General features: G+C 38.9%; 1 protein-coding gene across 1 annotated transcript in view; it reads left to right on the plus strand.

Moving 5' to 3' along the window:
- The window catches only part of SPTLC1 (serine palmitoyltransferase long chain base subunit 1), a 74,938-nt gene extending 55,581 nt beyond the window's left edge, over positions 1–19,357 (plus strand). The window contains exons 9-15 of the mRNA XM_079927908.1: positions 4,840–4,947; positions 7,100–7,195; positions 7,554–7,650; positions 8,752–8,806; positions 12,916–13,033; positions 16,260–16,333; positions 17,965–19,357. Of these exons, the coding sequence (XP_079784034.1) occupies positions 4,840–4,947; positions 7,100–7,195; positions 7,554–7,650; positions 8,752–8,806; positions 12,916–13,033; positions 16,260–16,333; positions 17,965–18,058 (642 nt within the window). The 3' untranslated portion in view covers positions 18,059–19,357. The remainder of the gene's footprint in view (positions 1–4,839; positions 4,948–7,099; positions 7,196–7,553; positions 7,651–8,751; positions 8,807–12,915; positions 13,034–16,259; positions 16,334–17,964) is intronic.
- The last annotated feature ends 1,848 nt before the right edge of the window (positions 19,358–21,205 follow it).

Raw genomic sequence — 21,205 nt, forward strand, 5'->3', positions numbered from 1 at the left:
CTTTCTGTTCCTGTAGTTTTGCTTTTTGTAGAACTTCGTATAAATGAAATCATATAATATGTACTTTTTAAAACTCAGCTTTTTAAAAGGGGATACAGTACACTGTCTTTAGAAACCATGACTGTTGAGATTTTTTTTTAGGTGAAATTCACATAACATAAAACTAGCCATTTTAGAGTGTAGAGTTCAGTGGCATTTAGTACGTGCGCAGTGTTATGCACTCATCAACTAGATAGTTGTAAAACTTTTTTGTCACTCCCAGAGAAGACCCAGTACCCATTAAGCAATCACTCCGCATTTTTCCTTGCCCCCAGCCCCCACCAGTCTGCTTTCTGTCTGTATGGATTTACCTATTCTGGGTATTTCTGATAAATGGAATCATATAATATATGACTATGGCTTCACTCACTTATAATGTTTTCATCGTTCATCCAATTTGTGGCATCATTTATCAGTACTTCATTCCTCTTTTTTTCTTTTAATTTATTTAATTTTGGCTGCGTTGGGTCTTCGTTGCTGTGTGTGGGCTTTCTCTAGTTTTGGCAAGCAGGGGCTACTCTTCGCTTCATTCCTTTTTAAAGCTAAGTAATATTCCATTGTGTGGGTATATCACATTTTGGTTTTTTTGTTAACAGATATTTGGATTGCTTCACCTTTTGGCATTTGTGAATAGTGCTGCTGTGAACATTCATGTACAAGTATTTGTTTGAATCCTTGTTTTCAACTCTTTTGTGTATGTGCCTAGCAGTGTAATTGCTGGATCATGTGGTAATGCTATTTTTAACTTATTGAGGAACTGCCATACTGTTTTCCACAGTGGCTTATACCATTTTACATTCCCACCAGCAATGGAGGAGGGTTTCAGTTTCTCCACATCCTTACCAATGTATACTTTTTTTTTTTTAATTTTTGCCATTCTAGTGGATGTGAAGTATATTTGCATTTCTGATTTACATTTCATGAATGACTAATAGTGTTGGGCCACTTTTCTTGTGTTGGCCATTTGTATATCTTTGGAGAAATGTTTGTAGAAGTCCTTTGCCCATTTTTAAACTGGGTTGTCTTTTTGTAAAGTTCTTTATGTATTCTGGGTACTAGACCCTTTCCAGGTACGTGATTTGCAAATATTTTCTCTCATTCTATAGGTTGTCTTTTCATTTCTTTGATAGTGTCCTTTGATGCACAAAAGTTTTTAATTTTGGAAAAGTCCAATTTATGTAGTTTTTGTTGTTACTTGTGCTTTTAGTGTCATATCTAAGAAATATATTGCAGGGTATGAAGATACACCCCTGTGTTTTCTTCTGAGATTTTTATAGTTTTAACTCTTATTTTAGGTCTTTGATCCACTTTGACTTAATTTTTGTATATTCTGTGAGAGAGGGATTCAGCTTCATTCTTTTGCATGTGGTTATCCATTTGTCCCTGTACCATTTGTTGAAGAAACTATTGTTTTCCCATTGAATGGTCTTGGCACCCTTGCCGAAGTCAATTGACTGTAGGTATATGGGTTTATTTCTGGACTCTCAGTTCTATTCCATTTGTCTATATGTCTAGCCTTATGCCAGTACCATGCTTAATTACTTAATTCATGTAGCTTTGTGGTAAACTTTGAAATCAAGACGTGAGTTCTCCATTTTTGTTCTTTTTCAAGATTGTTTTGGTTATTTGGCATCCCTTGAAATTCCATTTGAATGTTAGGATCAGCTTTTCCATTTCTGTAAAAAATTACATTGAGTTTTTTTATAGGGATTGTAGTGAATATTTAGATTACTCTGGGAAGTATTGCCGTCGTAATGATACTAAGTCTTGTCATTGATGAACATGGAATGTATTTCCATTTATTTCAGTTTTCTTCAATTTCTTTCAGTATTGTTTGTGGTTTTTATTGTAAAGTCTTGTACCTCTTGGGTTACTTTTTTTTTTTTTTTAAGAAGATGTTGGGGGTAGGAGTTTATTAATTTATTTATTTTTGCTGTGTTGCATATTTGTTTCTGTGCGAGGGCTTTCTCTAGTTGTGGCAAGCGGGGGCCACTCTTCATCGCAGTGCGCGGGCCTCTCACTAGCGCAGCCTTTCTTTTTGCGGAGCACAGGCTCCAGATGCGCAGGCTTAGTAGTTGTGGCTCACGGACCTAGTTGCTCCATGGCATGTGGGGTCCTCCCAGACCAGGGCTCGAACCCGTGTCCCCTGCATTAGCAGGCAGATTCTCAACCACTGCACCACCAGGGAAGCCCCTCTTTGGTTAAATTTATTCCGAAGTATTTTATTCTTTTTTATGCTATTATAGATGGAATGGTTTTCTTAATTTCCTTTTTGGATTGTTCACTACTAATTATAGAAATACAGATGACTTTTGTGTATTGATCTTGCATCGTTCAACTTTTGCTGAACTTGTTTATTAGCTGAAACAGTATTTTTGTGGATCGTATTCTGTATATAAGATCATGTCATCTGTGAATAGAGCTAGTTTTGCTTCTTCCTTTCCAAGGATGGATGCTTTTCTTTTTTTTTTCTTGCCTGATTGCTCTGGCTAGAACTTCCAGTACAGTGCTGACTAGAAGTGACAAGAGTGAGTGTCCTTGTGTCATTCCTGCTCTTTAAGGGGAAAGCTTTCAGGCCATCACCATTGAGTATGATTTTAGCTGTGGGTTTTCCATAAATGCCCTTTATCAAGTTGAGGAAGTTCCCTCCTATTTCCTATTTGTTGAATGCTTGTCTCATGAGAGATTTGGGGTTCGTCAGATGCTTTTTCTGCCTCAGCTGAGTTAATCATGTGGTTATCCTTCATTCTATTAATATGATGTATTACACTGATTTTCCTGTAATAAACCACCATTGCATTTGACCATTAAAATCTGAATCTATGAGTCCATCAATTGAGTAGGGATTCAAAATAAAGGTTTCATATCTTATTTTTTTAGTTTTTCACTATTTCTTGAGGAAATCTAGATACATCCTAAATGTCAGTAAAAGAGATGATTTTTTTTCCTCTCCTTCCTTTTGTGAGTGTCAAAGACTGATAGAATAATGTAGGAGAGATAGTCGGCCACAAGATACTAGAACTGTATGTTACAGGGGTACAATAATAAAGCAGTACTGATGGGCAAATATATAGCCAATGAAACAAAATGTAAAGTGTAGGAACAGATCAAGTACCTAAAGTACTTAGTATGTAAAATTACAGGATACAAATTAGGGTTTGACAAAAGGATTCCTGTTTTGTTTTACTTGTCTATTTGTGTTCCAGTACTGTGATGATATTATTAAATATTTTCTAAAACATAGTTTTTAGAAACTATCTCACTCATATAATACCTCATATTAATGGATGGGAAAGAATCAGTATTGAAAAGTTGTAATTCTCCCCAAATCAATTTGTTCATTGTTAATGAAAACTCAGCTAAAAGCCCAGTGAGGACCCCTCTCCCAGTTTCATGTTGATTCACAAGATTAGCCTGTAAAATCTTGATGGTTAAAAAATAAATTATCAGACTCAGGATATGAGACATCAACCCATCTTATATATTTCTGTGCATTATTTCTATAGTTTCAGTGGAAAAAATGATAGTAATTAAACATTTAATAACTAAAATTATGATTCTGGCACGAGAGAAGATTACATGAGTCATGGAAAGATTTAAGAGCCCAACTTCTCATGTTATATATATAAAAATTTAGTGGTTGATAATCACTGTATTTTAATTCAGCTGTGAAACTTATCACATACATATCATAAAGGGGTAAATCAGTTAAACACTAGGGGGAAAAAATCTGTACATATGTTCAGCCTCCCAATGTATAAACCAAAAAATTTATGAAATAATTAGAAGAACATATAGATAAATATGCATCTAAACCTTAGATGGGAAAGGACTTTCTTATAAGCCGGAAAGCAAAGGGGGAAAAATAAGATTAAAAAACATATTAATGAAAACTTTTTCTGGATTAAAAAAATGAATCTAAATTGGAACAGTGCCTCTGAGGGAAGAATATTTACAACATTTCTCTAGGAGTTTTTATGTATAATCAGACCAGTATTTAACAGATAGATTACATGTCTGTACTCATAATGTCTTAACAGTTCCTTCTTTAAAAATTGGCATTGTGCTGTCTGTATTACTGAGTTAAATTGAACCATTTTAGAGCATCTAAAATACAGTTATTTTTCATTATTCATGGTAGTTATGTTCTATAAAGTGTGTGTGTGTGTGTGTGTGTGTGTGTGTGTGTGTGTGTGTGTGTATTTATGTTCTGTAAAACTGCTGCAAATACTGAACTTTTGCTCCTAGCGCAAATACAGAGTTAGTTTTCTGCAAACCTCTAGTCACAACATTTTCATCAGTCACTCAATACATAACGTTGTTTTATATGTGTTTCTGTTTAAAGACACCTTATTTAATATGTATCGTTGATTTATTCATATTGAACTCACAGCCAGCAGTATTATAACTCAGGCCTGAATGAAGCTTATGTAACACACACATTTTTTCCATAAGGCACATCACAGCCTTCTTGCACTTAGGGACTCTAGGCCAAACTTCAGCACTGTGCTTGGGGGCCATTTTAAACAACAAAATCACAAAGAAAAGCACAAAATGCGAAAAATGTGGCAGTAAACAGAATGTGAAAAGGACACTTGTTTGCAATATAAGCTGAAGCAGTAGCCTGTTAACTCAGCTGGGAAGGTGCATTTCAGGTGACTCAAAGTTTTTCACCACCCTGCAAATATGCCCTAAGTATCGATTTGGAGGTTACAAATAAATTTTAGCATGTAGGCAGATTCACAAATATGAATTTTATGAATTTTCAGTATTTTAAAGTTGTGTTTATTTACCACTTAGGTTAAGTTAAAATACAAATATAAAGCAAGGATCTTTCTGGAGGAAAGCCTTTCGTTTGGAGTCCTGGGGGAGCATGGCCGAGGAGTCACTGAACATTTTGGAATCGATGTAAGCTCTCCTTTTTTGGAACATTCCCTCTTACAGTAACCATGCAGTTCCATCCTGCTGGGCAGGTTTCATGGGCACAAGACAGTGTTCCTCATCAATGTGCAGGGTGCAGCTTTGGTGTCTGTCACTTCACTGAGCCCACAGAGGATTGGGTCAGCCAGACCAGGGTCCCTATCTTCCCTTGGAACTCAGTGGCTAATCATAGAATTTGTGTTCTGTTTACATGGTAACATTTGATCCCAGCTTTCAGTGTTTCTTCTCTAGAAACAGTTAAATTTGCCTTCCATTTTTTCTTTAAAATCAGTAAGAATTCTCTAAGTTGTCCTTTAGAAAGTATCAAAGCAGTGAAAAGATGTTCTTTCTAATATTTAAAATTCTGTATTTTTATTTGTGTGTATGGGGGTGATATATATATATATATATATATATATATATATATATATATATAAAATAGAAATACCACCAGCATGGATTCACAAAGCTGTTCAAGGTCCCAGACAACTGGAGTGAGTTTTTCATTGTTTCTTTTGCTGAAAGGAAATGAGCCTCAACTAGCCCCACTCTTAGTGGGTTTTGCTCCTAGAGCCTCGGAGAGGAACAGTGTGGGCCCATCTGCAGAACCTGTCCTTACCCACCTCTGTGTGGTTGATGTGAAGGAAGCTTTTCTCCAAATCTTGTGCATAAAAGTTTTGCAACTTGTGTTAAAATGTTGAACTATAAAACATAAACTCACCTTAGATTATTTGCATCCCTCTACCCATACAGACCTAGAGAAAAATGCAGAGCAGAATGAATATCACACCAAGTTGACTGAAGCATACTCTTCAAAGACAAACTGACATTTGGCAATGAAATGCACTGAAGAATTTAAGATAAATGGAAATGTAATTCAAGTAAAATTTACACCAGAGCAATTTTTAAGGCATGAACATTTTAAAGAAGGAAAAAGCACTATCTAATTTCACTGTTCTAGTTTCCTCACTGCTTCCAGCAGTTGTCTCAGAGGTAGTATTTATAATGGCTTGAGTAAGAGTGCAGAATGTATGAACCTTATTTGGACCCTAATTCAAACAAATACTGTGAAAAACAAGCTTTGTGAGACAGACGCTTGAACACTCAGTATTTGATATTAAGAAATTTTTCATTTTTTAAGTGTGGTAATGTTTTTGGAAGAGTGCATATCTTTTAGAAATGCACACTGAAATATTTATAGATGAAAACATAAAAAGTCTGAGATTTGCTCCAAAGAAATGAAGAGGGCAGTAGGGGGCTTATACGTGGAACAGGATTGTCCATAAGTTGATAATTATTGAATCTGGTGATGGGGATTCTTTATACTTTTGTATATGTTTGAAATTTTTCATAATGAAAGGTTAAAAAAAAGAATAGTGCACAGGTTTCCTTGTTGGATCTGTGGAACACTTGGGAAAACACCAGATGTGATCTGACCAGTCATTATTATGGCCATCAGTGAGTAATTACAGAATGGCTGCTGTATGCAGGATGGAACTTGGTGCTGGGGGCTGGAGCAGAAGGTGAGGACCAAAGGAGTGCTGAGCTGTTGAGAATGTAGTGGGTACTCAGGAGCCCAGTGGGCACATTAGGTTCATCCACTGCCCAGTTGGTCCATTTTGGTCAGAGCCCATGATGGCCCATTGCCATCATGTTTGGATAAATTGATTTCATTTTTGAAAAGGTAGAAAAGGTAAATGGAATGTAGTACTTGCTCCAAAGTGTTCAAAACCCTGATAGATTTCTGTTTATTTCTCTCAAGTACCTTCTATGGAGAAGGACAGCTGAGACCACTGTTTTAGCAAGGAAATGATCTTATCTTGTACCTCTGAATATGTTTAGTATCAAACAACTTTAGATTTCATCTTTTATCTAGCTCTTCCACGGTGAATAAATTGTCAATGAATGATGGAATGGCAAAAAAGTATAAAGTGAGACATCTTCAGAGGTGGGCTATGAAACATTGGTCCTTTTAACGATTGATTTTGTATGACTTACCCTTTATTTTCAAGGAGGTAGTTTGAATCCAGATGTTGACATGATTAGTGCTGAAATTTTGTCTCTAGGATTGACATTGGCCTTTCCCCCCAACTTTTCTTTAAATTGAGAAATAACTCCCGCTGTCCCTCTTTTCTGACAGATTGATGATATTGATCTTATCAGTGCCAACATGGAGAATTCACTTGCTTCTATTGGGGGTTTCTGCTGTGGCAGGTCTTTTGTAATTGACCATCAGGTGGGTTCTTTTTAAAAACAGAAGTAAAAACTGAAACCTGTTGCTCCATTGGTCAACTAAAAATGTAACTGCTATTACAAAATTTCATTCTAACTTAGTTTGTCACACAATTTTTATTTAGAAGTAGATTTGTTAAAGAATCATTCAAAATATTTACATTTAGAAATTATCTCCCTTTCTAAAAAAGTTTTGGTTTTGTTACATAACTTCTGTACATGCCTGGGTCTTACCACCTCACCATTTGTACGTGCTATTTGATAGGGAATGCAGAGATTTGGTGCCTTTAGTTTTTTTAGCCAAAGGAAAACAAAGACAAAAAAAAGTGTTTATGTTTTATAACTTGTGTGTTTCTTCTCAGCGACTTTCCGGCCAGGGATACTGCTTTTCAGCTTCATTACCTCCCCTCTTAGCTGCTGCTGCAATTGAGGCCCTCAACATCATGGAAGAAAATCCAGGTATAACCTTTAAACACAGGAAGTCAAAGATATTTCAAGTCATGTTAGCCATGCTGCTGGTTTGCCTTTTTGGAGAAATTAGCTGGAGGAAATGATTTCCCAGACAAAGCTCTGGCTCTGAATTACGTTATCTGGCAATTTATGGGAAAAATGATGGTGAAGAAGTTTTGTCCCTGCCTCAGGGTTTCGGGTTAGAGCTTCTCTCGTGTTTCTGGAGGTGAAGGCAGAGCCAAAGAAAAGTTCGCTCCCTTGGTGGGCAGAGATGCCAGGAAAAGGAGGGACTAGCTCTGGGCCAGTCATCCTTTAGTTTATCGGGGTTTTTTGAGAAATTAGCTGAAGTATGCTAATTCTTGGTACTTATAATTTTATAACTGTTGTCTAGTTTTCCTCATCAGCCTTTGATTCATGAGTTGGTGCTGAGGCCATACAGGTTTACCAACTATTAAAGCTTGCTTAATGGGCAGTCGACTCAATTTAAAATGTGGTTTGGGGCTGTGATAGCGCCTCCTCACCAAAGGCTAAAAGGAAAATGGAAAAGCAGGCCTGGTATTTGTAATTTTAAATTTTATAAATTTCTAAAGATTCAGCATTGGTTTTAATTCAGAGAATCAGTAAAAGTGAGTGTTTCTGTGTGCACATTCACATGCTTGCTTGTCAGATACCTGCCACTCCTGTCTCCTCAGATATTTCAGTTTGTGGATTTTCCTTAAAAGAAAGTGAAAATATCAAGAAGAGATCATAAACATTACTGCAATGTCTATTTTTTCCCAAATTGTTTAGGGTCCAGAAATATTTAATATATTTGTACCCTTTTGTTCTTGGCCAGATAATTTATAGTATCTTAATAAGAACAAGAGCCATTGTTTTGTTGTGGAAAACCTCATCCCAGATTTTGCTGAAAGTTGGGTGAGCAGGTGCCAGCTAGTATATGCCACAGATGAAAGTTGGGGACCTTCAGAGGAGTTACTGGCAGTCTATTTGTGTGTTATTAGTGGGCAGAAGGATTTGCTGCATTTTAAATTGATGAACTGGATCTTTAAAAACATTTTTAGATTAGTATATGCAGTCTTCCAAATGTACTAATGTATTTGTTTCCTTCAGATATTTTTGCAGTGTTGAAGGAAAAGTGCAAACGAATTCATAAAGCTTTACAAGGGTGAGTTTTACATATTTTCAACCAACTCAAAAGTTTATCTGCACAACATTTAAACAACTTGTGAAAAATTTTGAATGTCACCTCTTTGGTTTTCAGTGCATTTAATAGGCTTGAGTCAGTTTGTCTAAATTGCAGCTAAGAAACCAAAAACACAGTTCATTCAAATTTGTCTCTGTGTGTGAAACCAGAGCATTCATTTTGTCATTGTTTTAAAATATCATAACTTTGTTTTTCTAAAAATGATACAAGCTCGTTGGTAAAATACTACAGCAGTACAGAAGGTAACAAAGATGAAAAAAAATAACACAACGTGCTGCCACCAGAAATAACCAGCATGAACACTGGCGAATCTCCACACATCTTGTAAGGATAAAAGGATGACAGTGGGTTCATACTGTCCATGCTGCTTTTTAGAAAATTACTGATTTATTTTAAGTTACTTCAAGAAAAAGAAACAAGTGAAATAGAAGTGAACCTTATGAGTGTTCTGTTTACTTTTGTTTTAACAACACAAGAGTAGTTCTTTAAGATTCCTCTAGAATTGAGAAAAAAATTGAGGCTAGTGACATCTTCAGGCAGATTTCTTATCTTACAGAAAATGATCTCACCTTGCCTGTGGTTTCTTTTTGCCTTTCCAAGTTGAAACCTGCCTTCTCAGTCATGGAAGTCCTATCCCTATTGCCAGATATGGAAACTAGAAACTTTTCTAAAAAGGACAGTTAATAAATAAGCGGGTCACAGATGTTCCCGATAAAGTAGGGGGAGAAATAATTGAAGTTGGGTCTGACTTTCTGATCCTAACAAAAGTCCTTGTATGATTTATGGTAGAGAGATATTATTGTTTCCAGTTACATTGGCTTATGAAATATTAATAAACCAGTTCAGCCTAGCACATTGGAGTCACTGTCAATTCATGAACACCTACCTCAGATGCCCTTTATTCTATGAGTGTTAATTTGTTTATTTTTTAAATCCAATCCTCTACTTTTCCCAGTTCTTTCACACTTTTTCTTCTCTCCAAAATCCCTAACCCTCTGTCTCACTCCACCCAGTTTTAGCTGACAGCCTTGCCTCATGCTGTCGCTTGGGAACTCCCTCATTTTCCCTCACAGACCTGCACACCTGCGGGTATCCGAACCAGTCTTCCCTCGTGTTATAGCCAAAGAAACGTTCCTCCATCTATCACAGCTCTTCTTTCTTAAGGACCAAGTGCCTTTGGTTGTCTCCTCTCCTTTCTCTTCAGTCTCTCCCCTTTCCTGAGTCATTTGATTAGCATTCAAGTACACCCTGCCCTATCTTGTCTTAAATTCTTCTTTCCTGTGGCCCCATACTCCCCTCTAGCAACTAGCCCATTGCTCTGCTTCTCTTTATAGCCAGTCTTTTTCCAGAGTTGTTTATGCCCTCTCCACATCCTCACCTCTCATGTACACTTGAAACTACTGAAACCCACCTCTACGGCACTTTACCCAGAATGTTCCTGTGACTACTGCGGGATGACTGTATTTTCTGATGTTAAAACATCCTTGCATTCCTGAGTAAATCCCTCCTTGATTACAGTATATTTTTCTGCCCTGTTAGAATTTTGAATTTTTATATCCATATTTATAATTTAAATGGGCCTATAATCTTTTGTTACAATAACCTAGGAATCAATGTGTGGTAGCCTCAATAAAGTATTGAGCAGTTTTTCCACTTCCCTGCGTTGTGGAGCCATTGTATAAGACCAGGCTTGATTATTTGTTTCTTCAAAGTTGAGCAGGACTCCTCTGTAAGACTCTCTAGACTTGGGGCCTTTGGGCTGGGCATAGTCTGTGATTATCTCTCTTGTGTCTGTTATTTCCCCTTTTTATTTTCTGTTTCTGTCGTTTTCATTCTTATGATAATCTGTCCAGGATTTTGCCCAGCACGTTTTTTAAGTTTGATTTTGTTTTTTACTCATATTTTGTTTTCTCTGATTGATTTTTTTTTCCTTATTTCTCTACTTTCTTGTTTCATTGAATTGTGTTTTTTTACTCTTTTTTAGCTTTTTACATTTAGGTTATTGGTGTTATTATTTTCCAATAAATATCTTAAGGATAAACATTTCAAAGGCAGTAAGTATTTTCAGTGTTCAGTTCTAAGTAATTTTTTTTAGTCTCCTCTAATCAGTGATTTGCTTCTCTCATCTCTGAGGTTGCATTTGGGAGAGGAAGTCAGCGGCCTATGCTGCTTTGGGTCCTTGCTGGAATCTTGAAGAGCTCCTAAATTCTAACAGATAATTATTCATGTCCAGCGCTTTCCCCACACTAAGCACATGATGGAGACCACGTCTGAACTGTTGATTGTTCTATCCCTAGGACCTAGACCAGTGTTTAGTATTTCCATTTGGTAAAATGGGTAAAATAATATGGTAAATAATGTGCTCTCCAGAAATGCTTTTTTTTTAAGTATAACAGGCTCTGAAACACAACTTCTAACTTTCTGAACTCAAGTTATAATTCTCTGTCCATTTGGTTTTAGTTAAACTTTAATGCAGCATCCAGGCAGCCAGAAAGAGGGCATTTTGTTTCATTCCTTCTCACACCAACTTGCTCCACCTAACATGTGAGATGAGCCCATTTGAGCAAATAATAAGCTCGATTGGGCTTATAGGTGCCTTGTTTGTATCAAGGAAAATCCAGGCCATTTAATTCATATGAAATGCAATTTGAAAAGTAATTTTTTAAGTTCTCCCTGAGAGTACATGACCTAAAACAATTAATACTTCTTTGTGTACAAGTTTAACACATTCAAAATTCACCTAAGAAATGGGTTTTGAAAGCATATTTCTTAGTTTCTACAGTAGTAAAACAACTGATCTATAAGGTTTCCCCATATTCCAGAAGCCCTAGAGTCTAAGATTCCATGATTCAAATCTGCAGCCTGATTTACTGAGAGATCCTAGTGTGATGCATTACATTTAAAGAAAGTAGACACAAATTAATGATGTTCAAGGGTGGTTTGAAAGGCAGGTGAGCTTAGCTTCCTCACTTCATGTGATACTCGGCACAGGTAGTCATTCAGTAAAAGCTTGTTGAGTCCTAAACATGTTTGAAGAATCGAATATGCCAGCAAGTGCTTTTTGTGCTCATTTCATTCTAAGGGAAAAGCAAATCTTTCCAGGTAAAGCAGACTAAATGAAAGCCATTTAAAATGTTTAGCCCAATTTCAAATAGACATGTATCACTCTTTTTGTCCTAGGAGATAGGTCAGAAATCAAACCATACATGGCTAAATTATATGGCCTACTGTTCTCATAACACTGCAATAATCATTTGAAAATACAGGCTTTCACCCCTAAAGAAATCTCCCTTCCTTCCTGAGAAACAGCAGATTTCTGTGCTGTTAATCCTAAGAGAGAAGAAAATAATTGTAATTCAAGAAAAATTTAAAATTAAACATGTACACAAGAAGACAGCTTTACAACCTAAATATACTGTTGGTGATCAAAGTATAAAATTTTAGTGTCAGAAATTATCCCTGTTGTTTATAAAAGACAAGATACAAACTAAAGATTTAGAAAATAAGGAAGCAACATTATCAATTGTAATATGTTATCCATGGAGGAAACAGAGGTAATAGAAAATGATGGTGCAGACACTTCCCTAAAGTGGGTGATGAGGGAGGCCCCCCCTGGACCTGGGACCGGGCGTGTCTGGCGCTAACCGTGCAAGAACAGGAGAGAGCAGGTGAGAGGAAGCGACAGGGCAGAGGCCCAGGGCTGAGTGGGCCTGCAAGGGGCCCCTCGAGGAGGGGTTGGCCCCAGCCAAGGTGGGTGAGGCGCGTAGACCGTCTGGTGGGAGGCTGGGGATGACGCACGTGTTCTCTGTGAAATGTGAGCCGGAGGGTCCCGCGGGACTGGGAATCCTCTTCCCAGCCATGCTGCAGGGTGTCCTAGACTAGGAAGCACTGCCCAGAGCGTGCATTTTTACCTCCCTTTGTCAGATCTGGAATCCCACCACATGATGTTTCCCATGGAAGTCCCAAGTTTCTGTCACCTTCATTAATGCAGACTTTGTAAAATTATTTATATGTGAGAAATCTGAGCTCGGAAGAGGATTTATGCTTGTGTGTGTGTTACCCTTCCTCAGCATTTCTGGATTAAAAGTGGTGGGTGAGTCCATTTCTCCAGCATTTCACCTCCAGCTGGAAGAGAGCACTGGGTGTCGAGAAAGAGATGTTAAACTACTTCAGGAAATAGTAACTCAAGTGAGTATCCAGTTATTCGGGTGAATCTCTTCGTACTCCTCTACCCTGAACCCAAGCAATTTTTAAGGTCATTTTTAAGAATGCTCTCTTTGCCCTAAGAGATTGGGTACAACAGAAATTGTGGTTACCCCTCTGGTGACATGGAATTGTTCCGATGCCCAGCCTTCCCGACATCTGTCCCTGCCCAGTGGAGTCTGTAGCAGTCTCTGCTGACAGGCTGCAGGTTATTCCATTGGGTCAATTTTCAGTTCACATTGAAGTTGTGTTCTTTGCCACATTGTATTAAAATACACTTTGCTTCCACTCTGAATAATTAGTCTTCCAGAAAACCCAGTTGCTTACTATTTACAAAGCCAGGCTTTTGCACATGTAGGTGGGGATGGCATTGTGTATGGTGATGGCGCACAACACCGGACAGCTGACTGGGGCTGAACACCCAGCATAGCTCAGAAACAGGTCGAAATAATCTTGTAACCAAAAAGGAAGGAAGAAGAGCCACTCCTTTACCATGCCTAACTTGGGAGCCTGATTTAAATGTCTGACTTCTGAAAGTCTTACTACTAAGTGTACCTTAGTTATTAACTAAGAAACGCATCACTAGGGAAGATCCCTTGGCCTTTTACTGTTCAGTAGAGCTGCTTTCACCCAAGTCCTCTCTCCTCACTTTCCTCCTTCTAAAGAATGGTCAAGTGGCCCTGCAGCACTGAGCACCAAGGGGGGTGCTGCCTTGTACTTGAATCTGAAATACGTGGAGTATGTATTTGAGAATTTCCTTGTCCTGCTTGTCCTGACGGTTCCTTTCAGAGGCTCCTTCCCTGAGTCCGTGCTGCCAGGCATCAGGGTAGTAGTGACGGTCAAGTCTGCCATGTGCCCCTGCCCGGCTGTGGCACAGCAGGCAGTCACGTGGCTGCTCAGTATGGAGACTGTGGTGCTAAGCCAGCCTCTGGCTTCAGCTGACCTGTACCCTACGATGTGTGAACCACAGTACCTGCAGGCATTGATTCGTGGAGAGCTTCTTGCAATTTGTGCAGCATTGATTCGTGGAGAGCTTCTTGCAACTTGTGGCCTTCCAGAGTCAGTTGTCCTAAAAAAACAAAATAAAACCAAACCCAGAATATGAGATTCCTAATTAAGGAAACGTGTCAGATTATGAATGAACAGGCTGGAGTGGCTCTCGCCTCGCTGGGTGAGGAAATGTCACGGATGTCTCCTCAGGTGCAGCTCTGCAAACATGAAAAAAAACTCTTTAAAGGGGAAAAGCATCCCACAGACCTTTTTTACTGCCTCGGTGTTTTTATTGTCATATTACTTAAATGTATAAGCTATAAAAGGAAGTACAGCATCCTTTTAATTAGAGCTCCCATACAAATGTAATACCAAAACAAATTTATAACAAATATGAGCAGAACAGACAAGCCTAGTAAGAGTCAAATTATGACATTACCTTCATGTGACAGCTGAGTTTGTTTTTGTAACTGAGTTGCCGGGTGGTGTGACTGACGCTGACTGCCGCCAGAGCAGCCTTGTGAAGCTGCATGTCCTATGTTGGAGTCTGTGGTGACGCCGTTATTATCCCAGAGCCTCCCCTCCAACCCCCCTCAGGGTGACTTTGTGTCACAGGACGTGGGCCTTCTCTAGGTGCCAGGGTGTCAGTTCCAGTCAGATCCACCTCGGTTCTTTTCTCACTAGGTAGCGACAGCTAAGGTCTTACTGCGACTCTGTTCCAGAGGGAGATTCAGAAAGGGCATGTGAATGAAGTGACTCGATACTTCTCTTACATAGGTTATCCTCATAACAAAAAGAAAAAGTGAGTCTGGACAATTCACAGATCCCAAAATTACATCTGTGGGCTCCCGCTGGATATTGGCTGTCTTCAGGAAATCACCTTGAGAATTGAATAAGGAGAGAACAGGCTCTGGGGAAGGGAACAGAATACTATCTGGAAACTGCATTTGTAGGAAGGAAGAGGAAAACTCTTAGAGTTTCTTTGCATCATTGCAGCTTCCATCTTAATAAGTCTTTTGTCCTGTTCCTCTTTGCTTTTTCTTTTCAATATTTGAAAGAGAAAAAAGGATCATGACACCGTAGTTCTTGTTTAAGCTTTGCGGAACTGAGCAGTTCTGCCAAATTTTTGTTGACTTCCTGATAAAACAGTTTTTACAAACTGAGCTATGGTTTATACTGTTTCTTAACTAGACAGGACTAGAAACAGAGCCAGTCCAGATGTTTGCAGAAGGAGTTAACTTTTCCAAGTAGACTTCCAGAATGTAGAATCAGCAAAAGACATTGCCTGCCATTGTTTTCCATCTTTTCCTAGCAGAGGAAAACCTTGCCTCACAGCTTACAGAATGGCCCCTCTTCAGGCAAATACCTGCACTGCCACACGCTGGCAGTGATTGTTCTTTCCTTTACAACACCCCTTGCTCTAGCTGACTGTTAGTTTCTTTGTTCATTTGTTTAAAAATACAATTCACGTTCCATAAAATTCACTCTTTAAAGTATACAGTTGAGTGGTTTTTAGTATCCTCACAGGGTTGTGCAGCCATCACTGATTTCAAAACGTTTCATCACCCCAAGGAGAAACCCTTATAAACCATTACCCTCGTCTGACTTTATGCTTTATTTTGATAGCGATTATTTAATTTTTTAAAAAATGTTGGCAGGTAGCTGATGTATTGGAAAGCTGTGCAAAATGTGACACCAGACTCTTCTGTGCTTGGTAGCACTGTGTCCGAGTGTAGCACATGGGAATCAGAGGTGTTGTTGATACTTGACGTGTGAGCAGTTCCTCTCTGAAATGATTCTGCTGGCGTTACTAAGTGCAGCTCTTGGTTAGCCTCCGGGGCTTTGTTGGTCCTGTTTCCCCCTGTCCTAACTCTGCTTTGCCTAAAGTGGTAAACACTAGTTACCTATGGCTGTTTAAATTAAGTCAGATTCAAAGTTCAGTGTTACAGTTGCACTAGCCATATCTCAAAGTGCCCGAGAGCCACGTGGGCCCCTGACTGCCGTCCTGGACAGCACAGGGCGAACACCTCCATTATTGCAGGAAGTTCTGTAGAACAGTGCTCTCAAGATGATTCTGTGGTATTTTGTTTTGTCTTCTAGCAGTTATAATTGGAAAAATGAATTAAAACTACTATTGAGAGTAGCATTTCACTGCACCTTCCTGTTTTAATGATCAGTGTCTGCAGTCCAGGTTGCAAATGTATTCCTTTTCCTCATACAGTGCATGGACAGAGGCATCGCGTTAACTCAGGCGCGCTACCTGGAGAAAGAAGAGAAGTATCTCCCTCCTCCAAGGTTGGTAGACTTAAAATTATGACCTGAGTCATTGTTTTCTACTTTAAACTCTGTATGAAATGTATTATGTTTTGAAATTTTTTGAAAGACTGTCACAAGATAAGGAAGAATGTGTATTGTTAAAAGATAGAACATCACCTGTTTCTGTTCTTAAGCTAGATGTTTTCCCATTTTAATTGGAAATGCCCTCAGGACTCTGTAATTAACTTAATGACACATCTGCAATCCCAAGAACGAACTGGGACAGCCCAGGTTCGCATTGGCGACGACCTACCACTGTGCTGCGGTAGCATGTGCTGGGCCAGCTGTTTCCGCCACCAGGATAGTCCTTACGGTGTGTGTGGGGGGGGGCACAGTCTGGGGGTTGCTGCTCATCCCACCTCTTGCCCAAGCACTATGTGGTACTTCATCTGACAAATATGTATTAAACACCCAAGGAAAAGCAAAGTGACAGTGGGGAAAACCTCTACAGAGGTTCAAGCAGCCCTCAGTGGGAAGGCACCTTGACTCATGATTTAAAATTGGCGTTCATTCAACACCTGATTCTGTCCCCTAAGCACTTAAACAGTGTAGTCCAAGAAGGTAGACACCCAGAGCTTGAGGGTTTCAGGGTCATGACACAGGTCAGGGAGGTCACAGAGGAGGAGGGCATGGTTAGTTCTGGCCTGGGACGGGCTGAGGCTTCCTAGAACAGGAGACACTTAAGCCAAGCCTGCAAAATCAAGCATATCAAACAAGCTGGGGTGGGCATCAGGCCTTCCAGCAGGGTCTGCAGTGGCGTAGAGACCTACAGGTGCACCTGGGGAGCCCAGAGCACAGGTTTGAGAGGCACCATGGAGAGGGAGCCTGGAAGAGTCTGGGAGAGACCCACGAGAGCACACAAAGTCAGCGCTGTGCAGGCGTGGAGCACTGGGCTGGGTTCTGGAAGACTGTTCTGGCAGCAGCTCGAAAGCACCCTAAAGATCCTGCTCTCTCCGTTCTAGTTACACCATCCAAAGTTGTGATCCTGTGTTTCATGAGGACAGGGGCCACCGTCATTTTGTGCCCTCAGGACTCTGGGCCCAGCCCAACTCAGTGTGTATGTGTCCAGTGGCGGATGCAGATGTTTGCAGAGGGGAGTGAGAGGGACAGGGGTAGAAGTGCCCTGTCAGGCTGATATTTCTTGTCTTCAGTTTCCTGAAAACTTGAACATTTCTGCCTCGCATCAAAGTATTGTAGAACCTCTATATGACTTAATTGAATTACACTTATGAACAACCACACACTCATTAATATGAGAAACGTTGACTTCCTGCTTTGGGCGTGATACTGCTTGCAGCGGTAGATTTAAAGGACAGAGTTTCCTGCCGGCCCTGGGCAGAGCCCTACTGCAAGATTACCTTGACTAGATCGCTACTAGTCCAGGCAGGGAACGGCAAACTCCTGTAAATAGCAGAAAGTAAAATACTTTCAGCTTGCAGGACACAAGGTCCCTGCCACAACTACGCAACCCTGCCGGGGCAGTGAGAAAGTGGCTATGGACAGTAGGCCATGTTCCAGTAGAAGAGCTTTATTCACAAAAACAGGTGGCAGGCTGACCCTTGGTATAGACTCTCATTTGACTGTCTTTTGTGTCCCTTATTATTTCTCAGCATTAGGGTTGTGGTCACAGTGGAACAAACAGAAGAGGAACTAGAGAAAGCTGCGACCACAATCAGCAAGGTGGCCCAGACCGTGCTGCTTTAGTCTGGGGCCTGGTGGCCTCTCACCACGCAACATGCAGACAGACCTGAGTCACTGCAGAGTGAGCCAGAGGGGGCCTGCGGGAACCACATAGGGTGTCACTAGATGGTGTGGATATCGACTCAGTGTATGACCATGAAAAGGATGCTGGGTACTTAAAAGAAAACAAATCCAAAAGCCCAAGAACTGATTTTCTTAAGAGAAAAACTAATGACAGCATATAATTGATATTTAAATTGTGCTGTTTAGTACTATTTAAACGTTTTATTAATACTAGTATTTTATATTCTTTTTTTTGTTGTCATTGTTTAAAAATGGAGCTTCAGTGTATCTTCTTTCCCTTCTAATGATAAAGATTGTGAGCACTCCTTAATATCTCATAGAAAATTTTCTGCAACATTAAAGCTTAGAGGCACTTCAGCATATATGATACAAAATGTATTGAAGATCTAATTCAACCACATCTTTTTCAGTCTTCATCATGTGAAGCTCAATGGTGGCTAATATATAAAGAATACTTTATGTGTGATCATTATAAATTTTTCATTGTAATATATTTGAATCCTAGAATTTTTATATACACTAAATACTGATGTTGCACCATTTCTAACAGTGAATCTTAGCATCCCTAACCAGAGAATAGTCATTATACTTCCTAAGTGAGCAATAATTTAAATCAAATGCTATTTTATTTTAGTATAATTGACCTGTACATTCGTTATGTGTTGACTTCTAATCTGTTTTCAGAAGAGGATTATTGTGATGATCCCAAAATAGAAATCATGTCCTTGATATTTTAGAATATCTAGAATGTGTTGTTTTTTGTATAGGGACGTATAACTACAAGCTTTTTTTCTAAGCTAAAGAAAATGAGACCTTTATTTCTTTTCAGTTTATGAATTCCAGATATCTAAAAAAGATGTGAAAGCACTAAAAATAAAATTTTTAAGCTGTGTTTCAGCTATTTGTTTTTTCTTTAGCAAACCAAGTTGGGTGGTATAAATGTTTGTGATATGTGCCATAAGGTACTACATAAATATTACGCTATTACTCCATCTCTTATTAAAGAGAAAGGAATAAAATTATATTAAAAATGTCATTTTATAATATATGTTCATATTAACAAATGGTCTTCAACATCTTTTTAAATAACATATTTTTTTAATTTTTAGTTTCTATTTTGCCCGAGGTATTTTGTACATATGTGCCTTGTGATTGCTGCTGCTTTAAAGGATACAGTACTCTTTGGGGGATGAATCTGTTTCGTTTTGTTTTGTTTTTTAATGAAATAAACCTACATTCCTGATAATCAGTCTTTTGCATATGTAATCTATTCAACAGAATAGTCTCTTGATTTTAAATTCTGCAGGCCTAGGGTAGTATTCTCTGTGTGTGTGTGTGTGTGTGTGTGTGTGTGTGTGTGTGTGTGTGTTTGTGTCATGGGGGTTTTTGGAAAATATTAATTTAATTTCTTAGTGCCTTTCTTCAATGTACAGTATCTGAAATTTCCTTGGTTCCTATTGATTTAACCCTTGGCCACTTATGACTACAAAAATACCAGACCTATTATTTTTATAAACAGATTAGGATTGTAACTTTTCAGCTACTTTTATAATACTCTATAAGTCAAAATTGCAATAATCTAGTTTATTGCTACATTTAAAAAATGATTGGACTCAAAAAAAAAAAATGATGGGACGTTCCTGGAAAAGATGGTGGACATTATTTAACTTTATTAACATTATTTAATGCTCACACGTTATTTAACTTCAATCCTTGAAACACATCAACACGAACCAAAAATAGAGTCTTTATATTAAAGCTATAGAGTGACCACAATCTGGTAATACACACCACAGAAAATATCTACTAGAAGCAATAAATTTGTATGAAACAAGCAAAATGTTGAGAAACAACAGTCATCTCAAACCTCAAGCAGTTTACAAATTGCTGTTTTAGAAACAGTGAGAGAGAGAGGGTTCTGAAGTGCTCTATCAACGGACCTCTGTTTAGAAAGGCAGTGGCTGGGTGAGCAGCATGGAAACCTTTTGAGCCGGTTTCCACTCAGCAGTTGCCCCCAGGGGAGAAGGAAGCCACCCACAACGGCTCCCTTTCTATTGTCCACAGAAGGCTCTAGCTCAGGAAAAGTGGGGCTTTGAGTCAGGTTAGGACACGTGGACCACAGGCCTAAATATAAATCTTAAAACTACGAAACTTCTAAGAGAAAGCACAGGAGGAAATATTTTAAATCTTTGGTTAGGCAAACATAGATACAATACCAAAAGCGTAAGCCATAAAAGGAAAAATTAGTAAATTAAGCTTCATTAATTCATTGTTTAATTTGTTCTTCAAAAGACAGCTTGAAAGAAATGAAGACAGGTCACAGACTGTGAGAAAATATTTGCCAATCATATGTAATAAAACATGTGTATCCATAAATATAAAGAACACAGCCCCAAAATAAGAAATCCAAAAGCATAATTTTAAAATGGTGAAAGACTTGACATTGCATCAAGAGAGACATTCAAATATCTAAACTCATGAAAACGTATTCGACCTCATTAGTCATCAGAGAAATGCAAATTAAAACTACAAAGAGATACTATTACACACTCACTAGAATGACTAAAATCAAAAAGACAGATAACACCAAATATTGGCAAGATGCGGAGAAAATTGGAAACTACATTGTTGGTGGAAAGGTAAAATGGTACAACTACTTTGGAAAAGTTTGGCAGTTTCTTAATATAAATTTGTCATGTGGGCCAGCAAATCCACTTCCAAGAGAGAAACATGTTTGTGCAAAAAATTGTACACAAGTATTCATAAGATTTTTTTTTAATTTATTTTATTTATTTATTTTTGGCTGCATTGGGTCTTCGTTGCTGTGTGCGAGCTTTCTCCAGTTGCAGCAAGTGGGGGCTACTCTTTGTTGTGGTGCATGGGCTTCTTGTTGCAGTGGCTTCCCTTGTTGCGGAGCACAGGCTCTAGGCGCGCGGGCTTCAGTAGTTTTAACACGTGGGCTCAGTAGTTGGCTCGCAGGCTCTAGAGCACAGGCTCAGCAGTTGTGGCGCATGGTCTTAGTTGCTCCGTGGCATGTGGGATCTTCCCCGACCAGGGCTCGAACCTGTGTCCCCTGCATTGGCAGGC

This window comes from Stenella coeruleoalba (assembly GCF_951394435.1).
Source record: "Stenella coeruleoalba genome assembly, chromosome: 7".
Classification (NCBI taxonomy): domain Eukaryota; kingdom Metazoa; phylum Chordata; class Mammalia; order Artiodactyla; family Delphinidae; genus Stenella; species Stenella coeruleoalba.